General features: G+C 50.2%; 7 protein-coding genes across 7 annotated transcripts; 4 read left to right on the forward strand and 3 right to left on the reverse strand.

Moving 5' to 3' along the window:
* Positions 1–313: 313 nt before the first annotated feature.
* IAR55_005036 (uncharacterized protein) lies at positions 314–2,305 on the reverse strand (the record flags this gene model as incomplete). Its single annotated transcript, XM_066948130.1, has 11 exons — positions 314–327; positions 390–417; positions 476–489; positions 552–657; positions 829–1,038; positions 1,142–1,201; positions 1,254–1,326; positions 1,405–1,500; positions 1,625–1,743; positions 1,892–2,056; positions 2,195–2,305. 11 exons carry the CDS (start codon positions 2,303–2,305, stop codon positions 314–316), a joined length of 996 nt encoding a protein of 331 aa, XP_066801589.1.
* Positions 2,306–2,741: 436 nt separating this feature from the next.
* IAR55_005037 (uncharacterized protein) lies at positions 2,742–3,995 on the forward strand (the record flags this gene model as incomplete). The annotated part of the gene is made up of 7 exons (XM_066948131.1): positions 2,742–2,758; positions 2,844–2,935; positions 3,000–3,058; positions 3,127–3,237; positions 3,429–3,692; positions 3,776–3,837; positions 3,908–3,995. The coding sequence occupies 7 exons, from the start codon at positions 2,742–2,744 to the stop codon at positions 3,993–3,995; spliced, it is 693 nt and encodes a 230-aa protein (XP_066801590.1).
* Positions 3,996–6,347: 2,352 nt separating this feature from the next.
* On the forward strand, positions 6,348–9,047 carry IAR55_005038 (uncharacterized protein; the record flags this gene model as incomplete). Its single annotated transcript, XM_066948132.1, has 7 exons — positions 6,348–7,532; positions 7,617–7,745; positions 7,805–8,062; positions 8,111–8,146; positions 8,222–8,437; positions 8,515–8,803; positions 8,920–9,047. The coding sequence occupies 7 exons, from the start codon at positions 6,348–6,350 to the stop codon at positions 9,045–9,047; spliced, it is 2,241 nt and encodes a 746-aa protein (XP_066801591.1).
* A 245-nt stretch (positions 9,048–9,292) lies between these two features.
* Positions 9,293–11,933, reverse strand: IAR55_005039 (uncharacterized protein; the record flags this gene model as incomplete). The annotated part of the gene is made up of 7 exons (XM_066948133.1): positions 9,293–9,509; positions 9,671–10,798; positions 10,863–10,954; positions 11,018–11,075; positions 11,184–11,546; positions 11,610–11,782; positions 11,847–11,933. 7 exons carry the CDS (start codon positions 11,931–11,933, stop codon positions 9,293–9,295), a joined length of 2,118 nt encoding a protein of 705 aa, XP_066801592.1.
* A 159-nt stretch (positions 11,934–12,092) lies between these two features.
* Positions 12,093–13,253, forward strand: IAR55_005040 (presequence translocated-associated motor subunit PAM17, mitochondrial; the record flags this gene model as incomplete). The annotated part of the gene is made up of 5 exons (XM_066948134.1): positions 12,093–12,436; positions 12,501–12,521; positions 12,602–12,615; positions 12,705–12,895; positions 13,161–13,253. The coding sequence occupies 5 exons, from the start codon at positions 12,093–12,095 to the stop codon at positions 13,251–13,253; spliced, it is 663 nt and encodes a 220-aa protein (XP_066801593.1).
* Positions 13,254–13,526: 273 nt separating this feature from the next.
* On the reverse strand, positions 13,527–15,353 carry IAR55_005041 (uncharacterized protein; the record flags this gene model as incomplete). Its single annotated transcript, XM_066948135.1, has 6 exons — positions 13,527–13,995; positions 14,186–14,213; positions 14,292–14,868; positions 15,003–15,149; positions 15,236–15,249; positions 15,311–15,353. The coding sequence occupies 6 exons, from the start codon at positions 15,351–15,353 to the stop codon at positions 13,527–13,529; spliced, it is 1,278 nt and encodes a 425-aa protein (XP_066801594.1).
* A 363-nt stretch (positions 15,354–15,716) lies between these two features.
* IAR55_005042 (uncharacterized protein) lies at positions 15,717–16,987 on the forward strand (the record flags this gene model as incomplete). The annotated part of the gene is made up of 4 exons (XM_066948136.1): positions 15,717–15,764; positions 15,847–15,928; positions 16,021–16,130; positions 16,304–16,987. 4 exons carry the CDS (start codon positions 15,717–15,719, stop codon positions 16,985–16,987), a joined length of 924 nt encoding a protein of 307 aa, XP_066801595.1.
* Between the last annotated feature and the right edge of the window lie 47 nt (positions 16,988–17,034).

Genomic DNA, 17,034 nt, shown 5'->3' on the forward strand with positions numbered 1-17,034 from the left:
AGCGGGGCAATGAAATGATGGAACAAACCCTGAACGGGGGGGATGATGTAACTTGTTTTCACGTGGGGGATCCGGTTGACACACTGCTAGCATCTACTACTACTCATGTCGGACAGCTGGCTACATGCGCATGGAACACTGCAACAATGATGAATGGTGAGACATCTCGACTCGGAGGAACAACTGATATAAAGGAATGGGTCGTCATGTACAGTCACACCGTAAAGAGATCTTTATACACATTAATGGTGGAGTAGATGGAGGCGTCAAGTCGTCAACACGGATGGATTGCTGCAGCCAAACACAGCGTGGTCTAGATTTGTTGGACTGCGATAGCGGGTAGGTCAGCGTACAGGCCGCACCGGTGCAAGTGGAAGCTCTAAACTCACTTTGGGCGATGAGGAACTGCTTCTCATCCTGCAAATGACCCATCAGCTGGATTATCTCAAACCAAGAAGACATCAACATAGCTTACGTTGAACTGTTCGTCTACAACACAGGAGCAGATTCCTATCAGCAATGTCTTCATTCTTGATGCACGCTTCACCTACCATCTTTATCGTTATGAAACTCCTTCAAGAACACCAGCAGCTTCTCCTTGTTTCTTCGAAGGATACTAGCGATTTGCGGCGGCTTGTTGGGGTTGGCCACGAACACCTGGTATTGTAGAGAAAGAGTGCGGATCAACGGCTGCCCGATCGCCAATCTCGACTGCAGCAGCATTGCCGTTCGGCATGCATGCCCCGGCCTCCAGAGACATGACGACGTGGCTTGTAGCAGGGAGCGACCAGCCGCTTCACGCCCCTTTTTGTACCGCAAGCAACTCACCTTGAACACGTGGAAAGCCTCAAACTGTATATTCCTGCTCTTATCCCTCAAGAAGTTCATCATCATCTTTAGGTTCGCCTCTGACGAGATATATCGTGTCATGATGGAATAGTTGGCTCGATCCAGCAAGATCTCGCCGAGAAGTTTGAGCGATTGTCTTTTGGTCACATAGTTGGCAGAAAGGATGAGCGTTGTGTACATGTTGAAGAACTGTTAGTCGTCAGCGATAGATTCGTTGCACAGAGCAGCAGTTCGGATCCGAGATGCGTCTCCAAGAGAGGACCTGATGGTCCGTACAAGAAGCATCACCTACCCGGTCGTAATTCGCATCAAGATATTGTGCCACCATGGGTTTGTGCCGTGTAAGAGTTTCCTGCATGATTTGTAATTGTTATAGCGCTTCCTTGATACGTCATGACTCTCACCTTCATACAACCGAACGCATCGCATGAAATGCCAAAAGTGGTGTTCTCGATGTAATTGGGGAAGGTATAGAATCTGTCATGCCGACTACAGTCAGCGTGGACTTCGTGTTGTTACGCAGCTTGCGAGCCTGTGACCTCGACGATGACTCACTGTTCCGAGTACAACATTATCCTCGCCAGCGGCTCATATCTCAGCATCTCCTTCAGTATCATACCTGTATTCAGCGCGATGTCAGGGTTGGAATACCTGTGTTGCAGGAAGTTGTCCCGTCAGCTCGTTTTTTCCGCCACACTCAGCATGTACACCACGGCATGACCTTGGTTCACTGGCAGATGGTCCGTGCGTGTAAACAGCACAGAAACTTACGCACCCTTTCAAGGTGTTGAATATGATGTCGGGACGAGTAGCAATTGTGTCGACTGTAGGTGATCTCGTGCCCAGCTGTCTACGAAGCAGCATATTGTAGATGTGACAAACGTCTTTTCGAGCCTAGACAAACAGTGAAGCAGGATCAGCATTGCCACCTCACAAATGCATGACAAATTGCATGACAATCCGGCCAACCATTCGTCAAGGTAGCACAGTAGCGAAGTACAAACTGTCTCACTCGAATACAGAGCATATGGTGTAGACTCACCTCAAAATCGAACTTGCCCAGATGAATGATCATCAAACTCAATAGATCCTGAGCATAAACCTCATTTGCGATCTGTGCCACGGCGTCAGGTGAGGGTTCGACGTCTCCTTCTCCAGAGAGAGAACTCTTGACGGAAGCGAGTAGACGGGATATCTCTTCATTGATCTGTAATGATGGAATATCAGCATGAAAGCTGTTTGTGAGAATCGTGACAAGTGTCAAGTTGATCCAATCGGTTGTTGTCTAACCGGCCTCCTTTCCTTTCAAGTGACACTGGTCGGAACTGAGGAGACCAGGACATACCCTTTTCCTTCCTTCTCCTGCGACGGATTGATCCAGTCTGACAATGTTCTCTCTCAGACTCTTCACTGCATCGCCGGGCGATCTGGTCTTTTGCCTGTTGAAGAAGTTCATGGCGAAGGGGGGGGTACAGATTGTGGTTGATGGGTCGTATCGAGCTGTCCAAACGATGCGAAGGCTTGCGGATCAATGCACGAGATCTGACCGATTCAGACGATGGAAAGGAGGATTCCAGCTAGGCCAGATCTATTGTGGTGTGAGAGTGAGAGGAAGAGTGAATGTTGATGCTTCTGATATTGTTGTTGTTGTTGAAAGGACCTTGCTTGTTATGAAGTTGACTTTCTGACTTTGTTGGACCAGAACAAAACGCGCCTCTCTCATTGCTTTTCCGGGTGATAATTACGTAAGTAAGTGATTTGCCACCTCGTCTCAAGGTGGTCGTCATTTCGCTCGCACACTCGACAACATCCCCGTTCATTGTTATTGTCTGTTTATCGTGGCTTTCCTGTCCTGACATACAAGGAGCAAAGGACCCTGTGATATCACCAAGATGGACAACTCACCAACGTGAGTGCTCATCCGATCTCGAGACCTGTCCTAACACTGCGATCAACTACTTCGGCTAACTCCACCCTTTCTTCTCTCTCTCCAGTGCCCTGTTCGAGAACTACGACGAGGACTTCAAACAGCTTCTTGCCAGTCTGAAAGGCAAACTGGATGGAGATGTCAAATCCTTGAAAGGAGGTGAGCCAGTTGATTTTGGTCGCTTCCAGCTGTCACACAATAGCTGACACCCTCCCGTTGAAAGAACAACGCAAGGCCGCTCTGAAGCGAGTCTCTGAGGAATTAGACGAAGCAGAAGAGATTGTCAGTTGACATCTACTAGCGATTCAGTCAATACATCAGCTGACATCGACTGCGACTCGAATGTACAGGTCGCTCAGATGGAGGTGGAGCTTCCCTCCATGCCGGTATCTATTCGACAGACTTATCAAGGGAGATTAGCGACTTCGAAATCGGGCTTGGACAAGGTCAAGAAGACACTTGTGAGTGGGTCTTCCGGTGTCGACGTATACCAGCCCCCTTTGCTAGACCAAGTCATGTGTATGCGGCCTCCATGTCCGGAATCGTATATCTTAGATTGACAAGACCGTCAAGCCTTTCCCCCCATACCTTCTTTTCCCCTTCTTATCCACCTTTCAGAGCTGCCAACTGACTGACACTGGTGAAATCTCAGCGAGACCTTCGGCAAGAGTCACAACGATCAGACCTCCTCTCTGGACCTGGCGGTTTCCCCAACCCAGACGACCCTTACACAGACGACGATCCCTCAGCTTACTCTACACGAACAAGGCTGTTACAGGGGACCGAAACGCTCAGCGATGGGACAAGGAGACTCGATAATGCTCATAGGATAGCTTTGGAGACTGAAGATGTAGGTGGGGAGATTTTAAGGAACCTGAGGGGTCAGCGGGAACAGATTGAACATACTAGAGATACTGTGAGTGCATTCAATTCCATTGTTGTTGGAAGACATCGTTGAAACGGCAAGGATGGACGCTGACGCCGCGACCATCCTTACAGCTGGTCCAAGCCGATTCATCAATTGACAGAGCAGCAGGCACACTCAAGAAAATGATCTACAAGTAAGTTTTTACCGTCGCTGGGACAACACGCTCACAACGCTGATCAAGATTCCCCTTCTTCTCTCCGTAGGATGTATCAGCAAAAGTTCCTCTCTGCCGCTATCATCGCAGTCCTGGTGGCTCTCATCATCATCGTCCTTTGGTCAAAATTCAGGTGATCGAAGACGGTGTCCTTTCCCGTCAACTTGACTCAGATATTCCTGTTGGACGAAGCAGAATGGCCGCACATTCTTCTCTCGTGATACGGTATCACGACGTTGTAAAAAATATATAAGGTAGTAGATCTGACTGTAAGATGTGATCGGAGTTCAAGGACACTCTGCTTACGTGTAAGAAGGGGATTTTCCTTGAAACGATATTCGTGAACAGAGCATAAGAAAGGATCAAGCAAGGTTCTCTGAGATTGGGTTTTTTCAGCGATCACCCATAAGCGATCACCCATAGTCGTCGTTGACTCAGCTAAACAAAGGAGGGGCGAAGAAGAGGTCGTACAAGGTTTACAAAAGGTGCCCCTTGAGACCCTTTGTGGGGAAGGAACGATGGGCGAAGCTATTCTTTTGTCAAAGGGGATTCTTTGTGTTCATTGCCTTGGTCAATTCCTGGCTGGCCACTCGCTGTTGACGCGCACCAAGTATAAGAGTGGAGGGCAACTGCCTGTGTAATTCATCTGCCTCCAATTGACCTGAACAGTCAGACCAGTTTAAGAATTTTGCCCACTCCGATACCTGCAGCCAGATATGAACAATACCCCTTTGCCCAAATTGGACGACGTGTTCAAGTCCCATCCACATCCCGAAGTTCTGCATGCAAGATTGCTCTGTATGCTTCTCGGTCTCTCCCAGAATCTCCCGCTTGAGACCTTGAACATTCCCTCTCGAGCTATCGCTGATGGGAACTACCACGTCTTCGGGGATTAAGTAGGATCTCCTAGCCACCTCTCGACTCCAAGCTATTGACATCCACCAGAACGTCTTCCCAAGCCAGATCATCCATATTCAATCTCTTCTCCGAAGGGGGGGGGGGTGCCTTCTTCTCCGTTCTGGAGAAACAAGATCCACGAGGCAGATTACCAAGATCCGGGACTTGTCCAGCCAAATAGACACGTATCCGAGTCTGGTCCGCGCGAGGTAGAGGATAGAAGAATCGTATTTCCGAACGAGATCCACACCGAGGGGACTGATCATCTCGCTCCTTTGGAGTCGAGTCTTGATCTTGGTCCAAGCAATGAGGTCGATTCGAAGAAAGATATGTTCGGTGTGAGGATGGGGATGGGTGCTCGGTGGTATGAGGTGTTCGTGACGAATACAGCCCAGGTGGAATGTATCACGATCGTTGCTGCGTAAGTAACGTATTCATCTCTCCTCGTTCTCTATTGCCATTTTCACTCGGCAACCCAGCGCTGATGTTCCACATTAGCGAAGCCAACGAGCTGTACAAGATCTGTCAGGATCTGCGCCTTTGATTAAGTTAAAGCTTGAAATACCTGTGGTTGAAGATAGCAACTCTTCTAATGAGTATAATTGCAGTATAAATATCAAGACTCTTGCTTCTTCGTCTCTGGTAGTCACAACGGGCAGCTGCGACCAGAAATCTACTGGTAGAGATGCTGACAGCCTCCCCACGCTTGGATCGCTCCAGGCGCCGAAGTCCAAGCGGTCCCCATCAATTCGCTCGAAGAGTGTATCAGGCGATCCGTCAACATGCATAATAGTGTGGATCAGTGTCATAAAGAAAGAGCGAAGCTGGCCGCGGATTGGGCCATGCATCCCAACTCCCAACTTTATGGATTATCCTGTGAGTCCGTGATCAAGATTCCCGGCTTTATCTACGGTCATCAACGTCATGGATTATAGTCATTGACCCATGTTTGATTTTCTAGGCCATGATATCTTCGGTAGGTCTTTGACTTTGACTTTATGAGCTTCCCTCTGTTCCCTCCCTTGTATCTCGATTCGCGATGCTCGAAACCTTAAGGAGAGGAAGAGAACGGAGCAATGACACTGACTTTTTTTTTTTCGATTGACCGCCACGGAATGATCAACACGATCATCTCCCAGCCAGATGCCATCGCCTGTCTCTCGTCGAAATCTACGGTAACCTGCTCACCGAATGCCAGAGGAACTGGGACAAGGTCATCGACCCCAAGGGGAGTCATTCCATCAGAGGCATGTGCCAGAGAATAGGTGTGTGGGATCTGTCATTTGCATTGCACGCATAGCTGCGGCCCAGGCGGAAATCACCCCTCCGATACGATCATTACACCTTGTATCTGTAGCCATCATTTCAGAAATTGGTTGTGCATAAGTAGACCGAGACCTGGTCACTTGGAGGCGCAATCGAACATCTACAGTATCCTACAGTGTCTCGTCTCACAGAACCTCAAACCCCTTCAAAGCAACGATATCCTCTCCCGAGTGGAGGTCGTCCTCGGGCTCAAAATAATTCATCCACATCTTTTCTTCTCCTTCTCGTTCCACTTCATCTGCAACGATCTGTGATAAGGCTCTACTATGGCTGCCCCTCCCCCAGTAGGCGGCTATAAAACGCCCCCTTTCCAATCCACGCCTTATGCGTCGACATCGACATCGCCCCTATCGACAAATGACGAGAAGTGGTCACCGGTCCTCCATTCAACTTGTCATTTCCCACTATCGGTATTCTTGTCCACTATGAAAACCCTATCATTACATCCTGAACGGAACTCTTCCGTCATCCTTCGTGCGGATCCTCTTCCTCCTTCTTCTTTTACTGCTACGTCCTCCCATCCGCACCCCTCGGGTAGATCATCCTCGACCATCCACACTGATTTCAGTACCAAAAACAACGAACCGAATTGTTCAGCGGCATCGAGCGCAGCAACTCGCGATGTGGATGAGAGTGACCGAGAGGAAGGCAAAATACTTGATCTGGATCTGGTCGAACACCTCCGAGTCAGATTGATGCCCAAACAACCTCGACGAGATGGGAAGCTGAACCAGACCATCAACTTCTATCGAACAAAGGAAGATGATCACAATCATATCCAAAACAATGGGAAGGGAAAAGAGAGGGAGGTCGGGGAAGGAAGCGGTGTGGATCCGGAGTCGGAGATGCAGAGAAAGGAAGAAGGACTGGTGATCATGATTCCGGAGGTGAAAGGGAAGGATGAGATACCGTATTATCATCCGGTAGTAAGGAAGATAGCATTTCGTTGGGAAAGTGTGTCAGCGGCGCATGGGGCTGTGGATGTCACGACCGAAGACGATGGACAAGAAGGAGGACTTCAAGTGAAGGGACTCATATCGATACATTATCTTCCATTTGCAGATTCTCCAGCGACTTCGCCCTCTACGGTCCCCTCCAACTCGACGCCGATACAAAATTCTGGGTCCAGCTTGAACATCAGCTTGGCACCACGCGCGGCGAAAGCACGAAGACGGTCACCTCTCGCAGGACCATCCATAGACGACGAGACAACAGAACCGACCCGACCGCCTGCCATCATCCTGTCAGATACTCCCTTGATGGACGAGCAGACGAAGGCTGACGGGCCAGTTCCAATGGCGATTCAAAGCGTAGAAGCAACAGTCGAAGAGACAAAGCGAAGGGAAGCGGAACAGAATAGATTGCGTCGGACTTGCTTGGCTCTGTTGGAGCGACTATATAAACATGGGTATGGACAGCTGGTGGGATATCAGAAGCGGAAAGTACATGATGTGAGTGGAGTCATTCTGTCTTTGCTCCTCTTCAACTGGCATTTGATGTTGATCATTAAACTGGACTTCCACGCACTCTCATAGGTTGTGGTACCCCGAGACAGTTTTCAGGACCTCTATCTCGTACTTAAAGATCGTCATAGACATCTCGACTCCAGGGCTCCTCGGCCTACAAGCACCAAGCTCGAAGATGTCAAGCGACACGTATGGAAGGTGAGTCGCTGCTGATCGCACACATAGGTTGCAGTGCCAATCAAGAGTCATTGGGACAGGGCTCACTCCCAAATTTACTTTCACCGCCGACCATTCTCAATCTATCACCCGACGATACTCCCTTAACGACCAATGTGGATATCTCGGAATGGGGCGAACAGGATGTGGCGATTGCAGCGTTTCTGATGCTTTTGTGGAAGGACATGTATCCCGCCAGAGAAAAGAGTGAAGGCCTGGGTAACGACGGGGAGATGGAAGAGTCACGAGAGTGGGATATCTGGGGTAGACCCGAAGGTGGTTTTGTGGATCTCGGATGTGTGAGTGAGCTTTCAAGTGATGCTACTGGCAAGCTGATCTCAGTGCAGGGTAATGGTCTTCTGGTTCATATCCTGATATCGGAGGTGACTTTGTCAATCTCCGCCATTCGGCGTTCAACTGGACAACCGTAATTGCAGCTGACTGGGTTCTTCGAACAGGGCTACCATGGGAAAGGATACGAACTGCGGTCCAGACGAACGTGGCCTTTGTATCCTCCCAAGACACAAGAATCGCTGGTCGAACTGCCCATCGACCCTCTGGCTTGGTTCCCGAACTCGATCGAGGAGTGGGAAGCTGGCAGCTGGCCGGGGAAGGAAAGCTGTGTGGTGAAAGATGGCGTTTTCCTGATTGGTAATCATTCCGATGAATTGACAGTCAGTCTCAAGCTCGTGACTCGACATGCAAGAGGGACCATTGAAGCTGATGTCGATTCTCCCGCGTGATGATCTAGCCTTGGCTCCCACTCCTCTCTGTCATTCCATCCAAACCTGTACCTCATCTCTCGCTCCCATGCTGTCTTCACACCCTAGACTCGACGTTCGATTCACTCGAATACACACCTCCGCCACACCCGCATACTCCGAATCCTGATCAAGGTGGCTTCGAAGCGGGTCTAGAACCGGGTGTCAGCAGATACAAGTCGTATTTGATCTGGTTGGGTTGGTGCGGGTTGAAATGTGGTTGGGAATGGGAGAAGGAAGGGTTACGAGTACCGTCTACCAAAGGGTGGGGCATCATCGGTGAGTCGTTCCCTCCTCCTTCTCGGTTCTCGTAGGAAGCCCGGGAGAGGGTATATCCCTGCTATGACGAGAAATGAAGCCTAGAACGAGAAGCTAATGAACCAAATGTCCCCCAGCGAGGAAAAGATGGACAACGAAAGAAGAAGATGATCGAGAATGTAGATTGTGGGTTTTGGAAGAAGTGAACACAGTCAGGCGCAGAGGTACATTCAAAGTGAGAGAGAAGGAGGGTAAAGAGCATTGATCGGTTTGCATATGCACGTGGATGTAGCACCCTAGACGGGCGATAATGACACATGTCAAAATCAATGTTTTCATGATATACGTTGTTGCAGTAGAGTGTGTCAATGTTGTGTCGGACAAATAGCGTGTTCATGTCAACAAGATAGGCATCTTCACAACGATCGTATCCTCACCTCATCATGCCCGCATATTTGATCATGACAAGATCGGGTCCTGATATGACCCCGTCTTACATGCCCAATCTTCTCAAAAACCTAACCCACTTCGTCTCGCCTCTCCACTATTCCCACCTCCTCCTTTGAGCTCTACCCACGGTATCAATACGTTTAGATCCTCCAGTCCCAAAGACGCATACATCCCTTTCGGACCCAGATCGACATTGAGTCCCTCGAGTGGTGTGTTGGGGTCTGAGCCTGGTGGATGGGGTGTGGGTCGCGTGGATGGGTGGAGCTGTGCTATGAGTCTGATGCAGGGGGGTCAGTCAAGGGCCTGTTGGTAGATGTAAGGGTTCAAAGTTTTTGTGTGACGTTTGAGTGACAAGCAAGAAACAGTCGTCTTTGAGAAGTGGGGCGAGACACCTTCCTTTCGAGGGTGGACAGTGACTGAAAAGTGGCGGACACTCACATCATTGGCCCGACCCATCTCTTCCTCTTCCTCATTCCTTCGTCCCACTCTGCCATCCTCTGTCCCGCTCCGCTATCGCTCCCTATACTTCCCCAGCTTACATCCCCACCCCACAACCCTCCTTCATACTCATCTTCCACCTCAAAATACGACATCCTTGTATCTCTAGTCAATTCCATCTCCTCCATCGAATCTCGTTGGGATTGAACCACCGTTGCGTCTTGGATTGCGACAGGGAATTGCGGTGAGGTGAAATTGGGATAATGGGTATAAGCCAGATGGGGTTGAGGTTTTGACAATGTCGAGTAAGGTCTGTCATCCCTCGTCTTAGGCGGAAGAGGTGGGGTAGCATATCGTTTGTCATCGCCGTTCGCAATGCCATTCTCATTTGGAGGTGAATTCGCTTCCGTAACGACTGGCATACTTCCGCTCAATCCAGCAGAGACTATCTGGGTGTTTGATCCATTGATTGGCGAGTGCAGACTTGAAGCTTTACCTGGCTGATACGCCGACGCAGTGGTGATCGACCCCGATCTTGTCCGTCCGAACGACCAAGTTCTTCTTCTGCCCGCTTCATCTTCCCTACTGCTCACCGTCGTCAGAACTCCTCCCAGTCTCCCTAGACTCGATGACAAACCCGGTTCTTCCTGTTGTCCACTACTGTCTGTACTAGGATTCCTTCTTCTACCAGGTATGAATGATGATAAAGTCGATCTCAGACTCGGGCTTGAAGGTCCAAATATCTGCGTTGAGCTAGAGCCTTCGCCCAGACCGTACGTCGTTGTCTGAGGAGTCGAAGGTGACATCGATCTCACCAGAGGGAAATATGCTTCGTTGGTATTCGCTCCAGGGGAAGCAGCACCAGTCTTTGCTGCTGAAGAAGATGATCTACCTTGTCGACTACTTTCGACAGCACTGCGATACCATCTCGATCCAACCGCTAGACCGTCCGACGTCGTCGCTGTAGAGATGTGTCGCAGTGCAGGTGGGTGGAGGGCCAGATGAGCATTTGGGTTCACGAAGAGCGAAGGCTGGTCGGACAAAACCCCAATGGCGAGGATCCGAACATCCTGAAGATGAAGAAGGACGCGGACTTGCGTAGGATGTGCAGTGAAGTTGTTCTGGTGTCTGAATGCAAACAGAAATGTGTCAGCCTTTACTCTTCCTCTCACAACAGAGCGACTGGATTCACTTCAGCTCGTCATAGATTTCATACGGATCAAAAGTCCTGGAATAAATCCTGTTAATGCTGGCCGATCCATTTCTGTGCAAAGTCACAAAGCGCTGCCATCAAGATCAGAAACAAGCTTGGCATTTGCTTGAGCACTCGATGGAGTGGTAGCTCACCGTCCATGCTTCCTCGTGTGTGCATCCTGACTGACGATGTTCCAGTCGACCTAGAGTCCTGTTAATGCAATGGTCAGGTTGCGAGTTCCACATCGAAGCGCTTTCCAAGATCTGTTGATCGCCACGTTCCACCGCTCGAGCAAGAGTAAGGGAATGTACGACTCACCTGAGAAACACAGCTCGCCAGGTATCATCATCCCCCTTCAACCTCTTCCAGCTCGGGAGGAACCTCCTCTCAAAAGCCTCTTTCCAAAGCTCCTCATCCCATCTCCCAAACTCGAATCTCTCCACTATCCATCTCGCTCTCGCCACCACCAGTACCGACAGGATTAAGCGCATTCTCGCACTCGGAGAAGGAGGGAGGAACGAGTTGAGATGAGGAAGCACGGACAGGGCTTGTGGATATGGTGGACCTTGTTGGAGTGTTTGACGGATGCTGGATGGGAGCGGGGAGAGATGGGATTGGGTCAAGGTGATCAGGATGGGATGAAGTGATAGGAAAGGAATGAGCGTTTCCAGTGAGAGACAGCTAAGAGTTGCGTTCATTCAGCATTGGTGTCAGAAGGAAATCCGTGTCCATCGATCCACTGACCATGCGATTTGACTCAGTATCTCTCCTGGCATTTCGAGCAAGAGGCATCGTCCGTCCTTTGGCGGGATCATCGGATCGCCCATCGCTGGACTGTCATTGTGCTCGGGCTGCAACATGCCTTTCACGACCTCTTCTTCCTCCATCCTGGCGCACTGGGTATGCCTCTCGCCTCGCTGCGTCGATGTTGACACAGTGGTGTGATAGGTGATTCAAGTTTTGCCGCTGCCAATGTAACACCAAGTTGTAGCTTAACTTATAGCAACATCGCAACCCCATGTCCATGTGGAGACCCCGCAGTTCCGGACTCCGGCGTGGCTGCCACATTCGGCGTTGTGCAGTGAAATTGATCCCGTTCTCATCACTCGGCGGTGGGCGGCGTCATTGTATAAATGTAGATTTCATCGTCTTTTGTAGCAACAGATTGACAGTTCACTGCACTGTATATCGTCGAGAAACACCATCCCAAGCGTCAAGATGTCAAACATGTCACGATCAGCTCTGACCAACCTCCGACCCTTCCTCCGATCTACTCCCTCCCCTCTCTTCCTCTCAATCAGACACGCTTCAACCTCCACCCCCTCCTCTGCTTCTCCACTCGACGCACCCACTCAACCATCTTCATCGGCTACCACCTCATCATCTCCAAGCACGACCCCCATCCCACTCCCACTGACATGGCCCAACTACCTTTCTCTTCGCCGACAAAGACGTCTGTGGTCTACGTTGACCACTGTACCGACGACTTTTGCGGGATTGACATTGGGTGGAGGATATTTTGCGAGTCTGGAAGCGGATCCGACGCAATTAATCATGGGCATTGAGCCGATGTGAGTGATGTCCTCGACATGTATATGATTGGATTCATACGCTGATGCGGGGTCTGGTCATTAGGTTTGTGTATGGCGGTGCGACGTGAGTGATATTATTGAGGTCAGTCTTTGGCAGAGTAGTAAGCTAATCGGGTGCTGGTATGTTATGATTGGGAATAACAGATTCGGATGTATGGGTAAGTCATTACACCTTTGACTCTTCACTCACTGCACAAGCATCACAAAGTCACTCGCTGACATCTCGCGTCTGCGCTCTTCTCCACAGCCCTTGGATACCTCGTCGGACCAACGATCGGCTCTTTCCTTTTCTCCCTCACCCATCCTTCCGTCTCAAGAGGGAACCCACCCGCACTGGAAGTCATGGACAGGGAGTTTTATCACAGGATCAAGCGGAATAGGGCGGATCCAAGGTTTCAAAGCGTGCAGAACATCGTGCCGGATTTCTACGGCGAGAAGGTGAGTTGAAATCCCCAACAGACACTTTGGGGATGTAGGGGGTGCAGTGCGACTGCCAGAGAGGGAAGATGGACCTGGGTCAGATAGGGAATGCGAGAGTACGGAAGGTCTTTACGAAGGAACATACAATCGCAAACGAACGAAAGAGAGGACAATCGAGGAGGAAGACAGAAGGGGAAGGGCGCTGTAGAGGTCGGATGACGAATAACGTCGATGTGTATCTAATAGCTCAATGCTGACTCCGCGCTCCCTTCACTCGCATTAGATCGTGTCCCTTTCAACATACAGACGGTGGCTCAGAGATCAAGCGGTCTACAAGCGGAAAGCGATGCACGGTGTGCCCAGCGAGGAGCAGTGAAGGGCATTTTGAACCAGCAGCCAGCAGTAGTATCATCATCATGCAACACACCTTAGAAATGAAGGACACGCGGTGTTCTGGTGACTGATCAATGACTTGTTCGAAGTCCCATGAACAATCTGTTTCTGAACCATTCTCACTGGTTTGCATGCGATGAATGTCATATTTCGTATCATTCGTGGACTCGTAATCGATCAATTATGTATCTCACCTCATTGTTCAGGATGCCATACTCGACCTCACCAATATCTACAATGTCCGCCTTGAACGCAGTTATCGCCTTCGTTTATATCCTCTTTCATCCTCCTTTCGTCCTCCCTGTCCATTCGAAGATCTCGAGTCTGATCCCGACGTTGGTCCCATTGAGCTCGAAGTTGGACCTGAGGGCGGAACTTGCGATCTGCTGCCATGTCCATTCGAGCCTTTCCCTTGTGACGGTGTCGATATCGATTGACCACGAGGAGCAGAAGGAGGCGGGACGCCACCTCGTCCATTGCCACTACCACTGCCGCGAATGGCAAGACCTCTCATACCACTTCCACCTCCTCTCGACATGCGTGGACCTATCGGAGAGTTGGTGGGAGCGAAACCTGTCGAAGCGAGTTTACTAGTTGTTGCTTCGAGAGGTGTAGTAGATGATGCTAGGGGTGTAGTTGTAGGAAGAGCATGGTTTTGGGATTTGTGAGAGGATATCTCGGCGCGAAGAGATCGGACGAGGGAAGCGTGATGGGCTAGGTCGGAGCTGAAGAAGGGCGGGGTCTCTTGTCAGCACGAGGTGAGAAAGACAGGCAGAAGGGGATTTTATGAGAAGAGGGTGCCCTAACGGAAGGGACGCAGGCATTCATCCCAGGGGCCCTTGAGAGAGATCTGGTAGGAAGATTGGTAGCAGACATGGACGCAAGATTGAGGTAGAACTCCTACAACCTACTCACTCTAAAGACGCAATCACAGCTCTCGATTCTACGATCACACCTCTTCATCAGCCCATGCCAACCAATCTCAGGACGACCGCAAGCAGAATCCAAAACCATGACTCACCTTCCAACGCCTTCTCCCACGCTTCATTGCTCACTTTACCAGCTTCCAACACCATCTCTCCCAGCTCTTCGTTCTCGGTCATCAACTCCTTCACCCTCTCTAGCACTTTATCCAGATCAACACCTCTTAGCTCTTGCGGTGGTTGTTCTGCCATTGTCGTCGAGGCGGTATCCAGTGAGGGTGTCATAGAGACGTCCAAAGAAATCTTTGAAGCTGTCGGTCGGCCAGCAGGTTGCTGTGTGACTGACGGCGCAATGTTTTGAGTTTGCGAAGGAGTTTGAGGAATGGGAGCGGTACTGGAAGAAGGTACGACCGGTGTCGATGTCGTCCTGATAGGTCCTCTACGCGGTGCAATATGACCCAGAAACGTATATCGTAAAGCATGATTATCTCTCGTCAATTCTGCAATGTGAGATCGCAAAGCGGCAAGTACGGGCAACAGTGCGGTCGGGATGTCGATGGGTTCTGTCGAGTTCGAGGTCGGAGGGACGGTCGTATTGGATGACGAGGGGGGAATGAGGATGGTAGGTGTCGATGAAGATTGAGAAAGACGTGCTTTCAGTAGTGATATTTCGGCCTGGACCGAGCAGGGGAGATCAGTAAGGAGTTTGGCTAGATCCGACAAGGTGAGGTACAAGAGTTCATGGGCGCACGCATATCGTGTCACAGCGTACAAGACACCACGAAGCAAGACACAAATGCAGTACTCACAGCAAGAGCATCACGTTCCTTGTCCAGCTCGAGAACTCTTCTTCCTAATCTCATTTCATTGTCAGAGGGCATGGACATCGACTCGTCATTCGTCTGTCGCTTGTTCGGTCTAGGCAGCGAAGTGGATTGATTCCCGGGACTGTCCAGCTGATTCTATGGTTAGTCGCAGTCGTGATCGAAGCGGGTTTATAGCATGACCATTCAGTGATGAGATAGGGTGAAGGAGGACATACGATAGAATCTGGATCTGAATTACTTGTCAGCTCGAAATATACCTTTACAGGCCGAGAAACGATGATGATACTCACCTCCTTCGTCCCTCAACAAGTCTTCGAAATCATCATCGTCCATATTCGTCGCAGTGTCGTTTCACTCTTTCGGTTCCCCGTACCCGGTCCCAAGATAGCAAGCTGGCTGTAGTCCCGCTTGAGATTGGCCAGCAAAACTGAACAGGTCCGTCTTGATGCATGTGAAAGCGAGCACACAACACAAATACATAGGAGCGACGACTACAGATGACGAACGGAGGACGGTTACATGTCCGGTTGCTTGTAGACTTCGAATCAACCTCCACTCGTCCAGTCCAACCGTATCCATCTGTGACACACGTTTGTACAATCTCTTCATCTTCTCACACACACAGTCTCCTGCGATTCTCGGTCACAGGTGAAGAGCACTGTGAATCTGATCCAGAGACACGTCGACACATCAGAGATGCGCTTGTTCGCTATACGGATACCCGACGATCTGGTCTCTGAAGAGGTATGTCCCCTCTGCATGATCGCCTCTCCTCTTTTTGAGTCCAAGTGGATGCCCCTGACTCGTGATAAAAAAAAACACATAGACATTCGACACACTTGCGATGTTAGTCGAACAGCCGGCTCGAGATAGATTGAAGCGGTTCAGACTACCTGCGGATTCCTTGCGTGAGCGAAGAACCTATCACAAAGGGCCTGAACGGGGCACTCAGAGATGGTGAGGACTTGGCTGATAGACTGGATCAATGTTGGCAATATAGGATCATTGGTCGCTCGATTGACTTTGACCTGGTATCTGCATACCGGCTGTTTACTTGCGTCTGGGGAATTGCCGACTTATGGGAGGAAGGGGAAAGGCAAGCCTACGCTGGTAAGTCACTGGTCGATGACCATCAGCGCATCACCCTCGCGCAAGCCAAAACCAGAGCTGGACGCCAAGCTGACCCGTACACATTTGATGGTTGCTGTTCGACCGAATATATTCATCTCATCCTTCCCCATTCTCCCACATACTCGACTCTCCTTGCGTGTTCACACCGCCAGACCACACCAATCCTCTCCCCTTCCCTGGAATTCAATAACACCCATGAACAATCCTTCATCCTCTTCACCATCCTTCGTTCCCACTCACCCCTCTCAACGGTCGGCATTGACATCATGGCCCATCCTTCCCCCTCGTCCATCCTCTCCGTCCAAGAAGGGATCGTGGATCAGCTCACTCTGTCTGAACGACGGGGACTGGCTGTTCCCATGACCTTGGAGGAAAGAGCTAGGCGGATCAGTGTGATTTGGGCGTTGAAAGAGGGGTTTACGAAAGCTGTTGGGGAAGGTATCACTTTTGGGATGGAGAGAATCGAGGTTCATCTGGAAGATCAACGGAAACAGGAACAGAATAACGCTCAACTGACTGGTGATGGTGATACTGGTATCACAGAGAATGACAGGAGAGACGACGAACGGGCAGCTCAAGTCGCACACGTTCGCGTCGAGAAAGTCCTGGTTGATGGGAAAGAAGTCGGTGAACGAGGGTGGGAATGGAGAGTCGGGGAAATCTACGACCGACGGAAAGGCGAGGAGGAAGGATATAGTTGGGCAGTATGGTGGAGAGGTGAGGATGCAGAACCCTCAGCGAGAGGATTGGCTCTGGAGCATGTACGATGGGATGATTTCGTCCGCCCCTTGTTGAAACTAGCGGAGGACTTGCAGGCAAGGAAGGGGGTAAAATAGATATTCATACATGTAATAATACCATATTGTACTCGTATCGAGACTTT

Source organism: Kwoniella newhampshirensis, chromosome 9 (genome assembly GCF_039105145.1).
Source record: "Kwoniella newhampshirensis strain CBS 13917 chromosome 9, whole genome shotgun sequence".
NCBI lineage: Eukaryota > Fungi > Basidiomycota > Tremellomycetes > Tremellales > Cryptococcaceae > Kwoniella > Kwoniella newhampshirensis.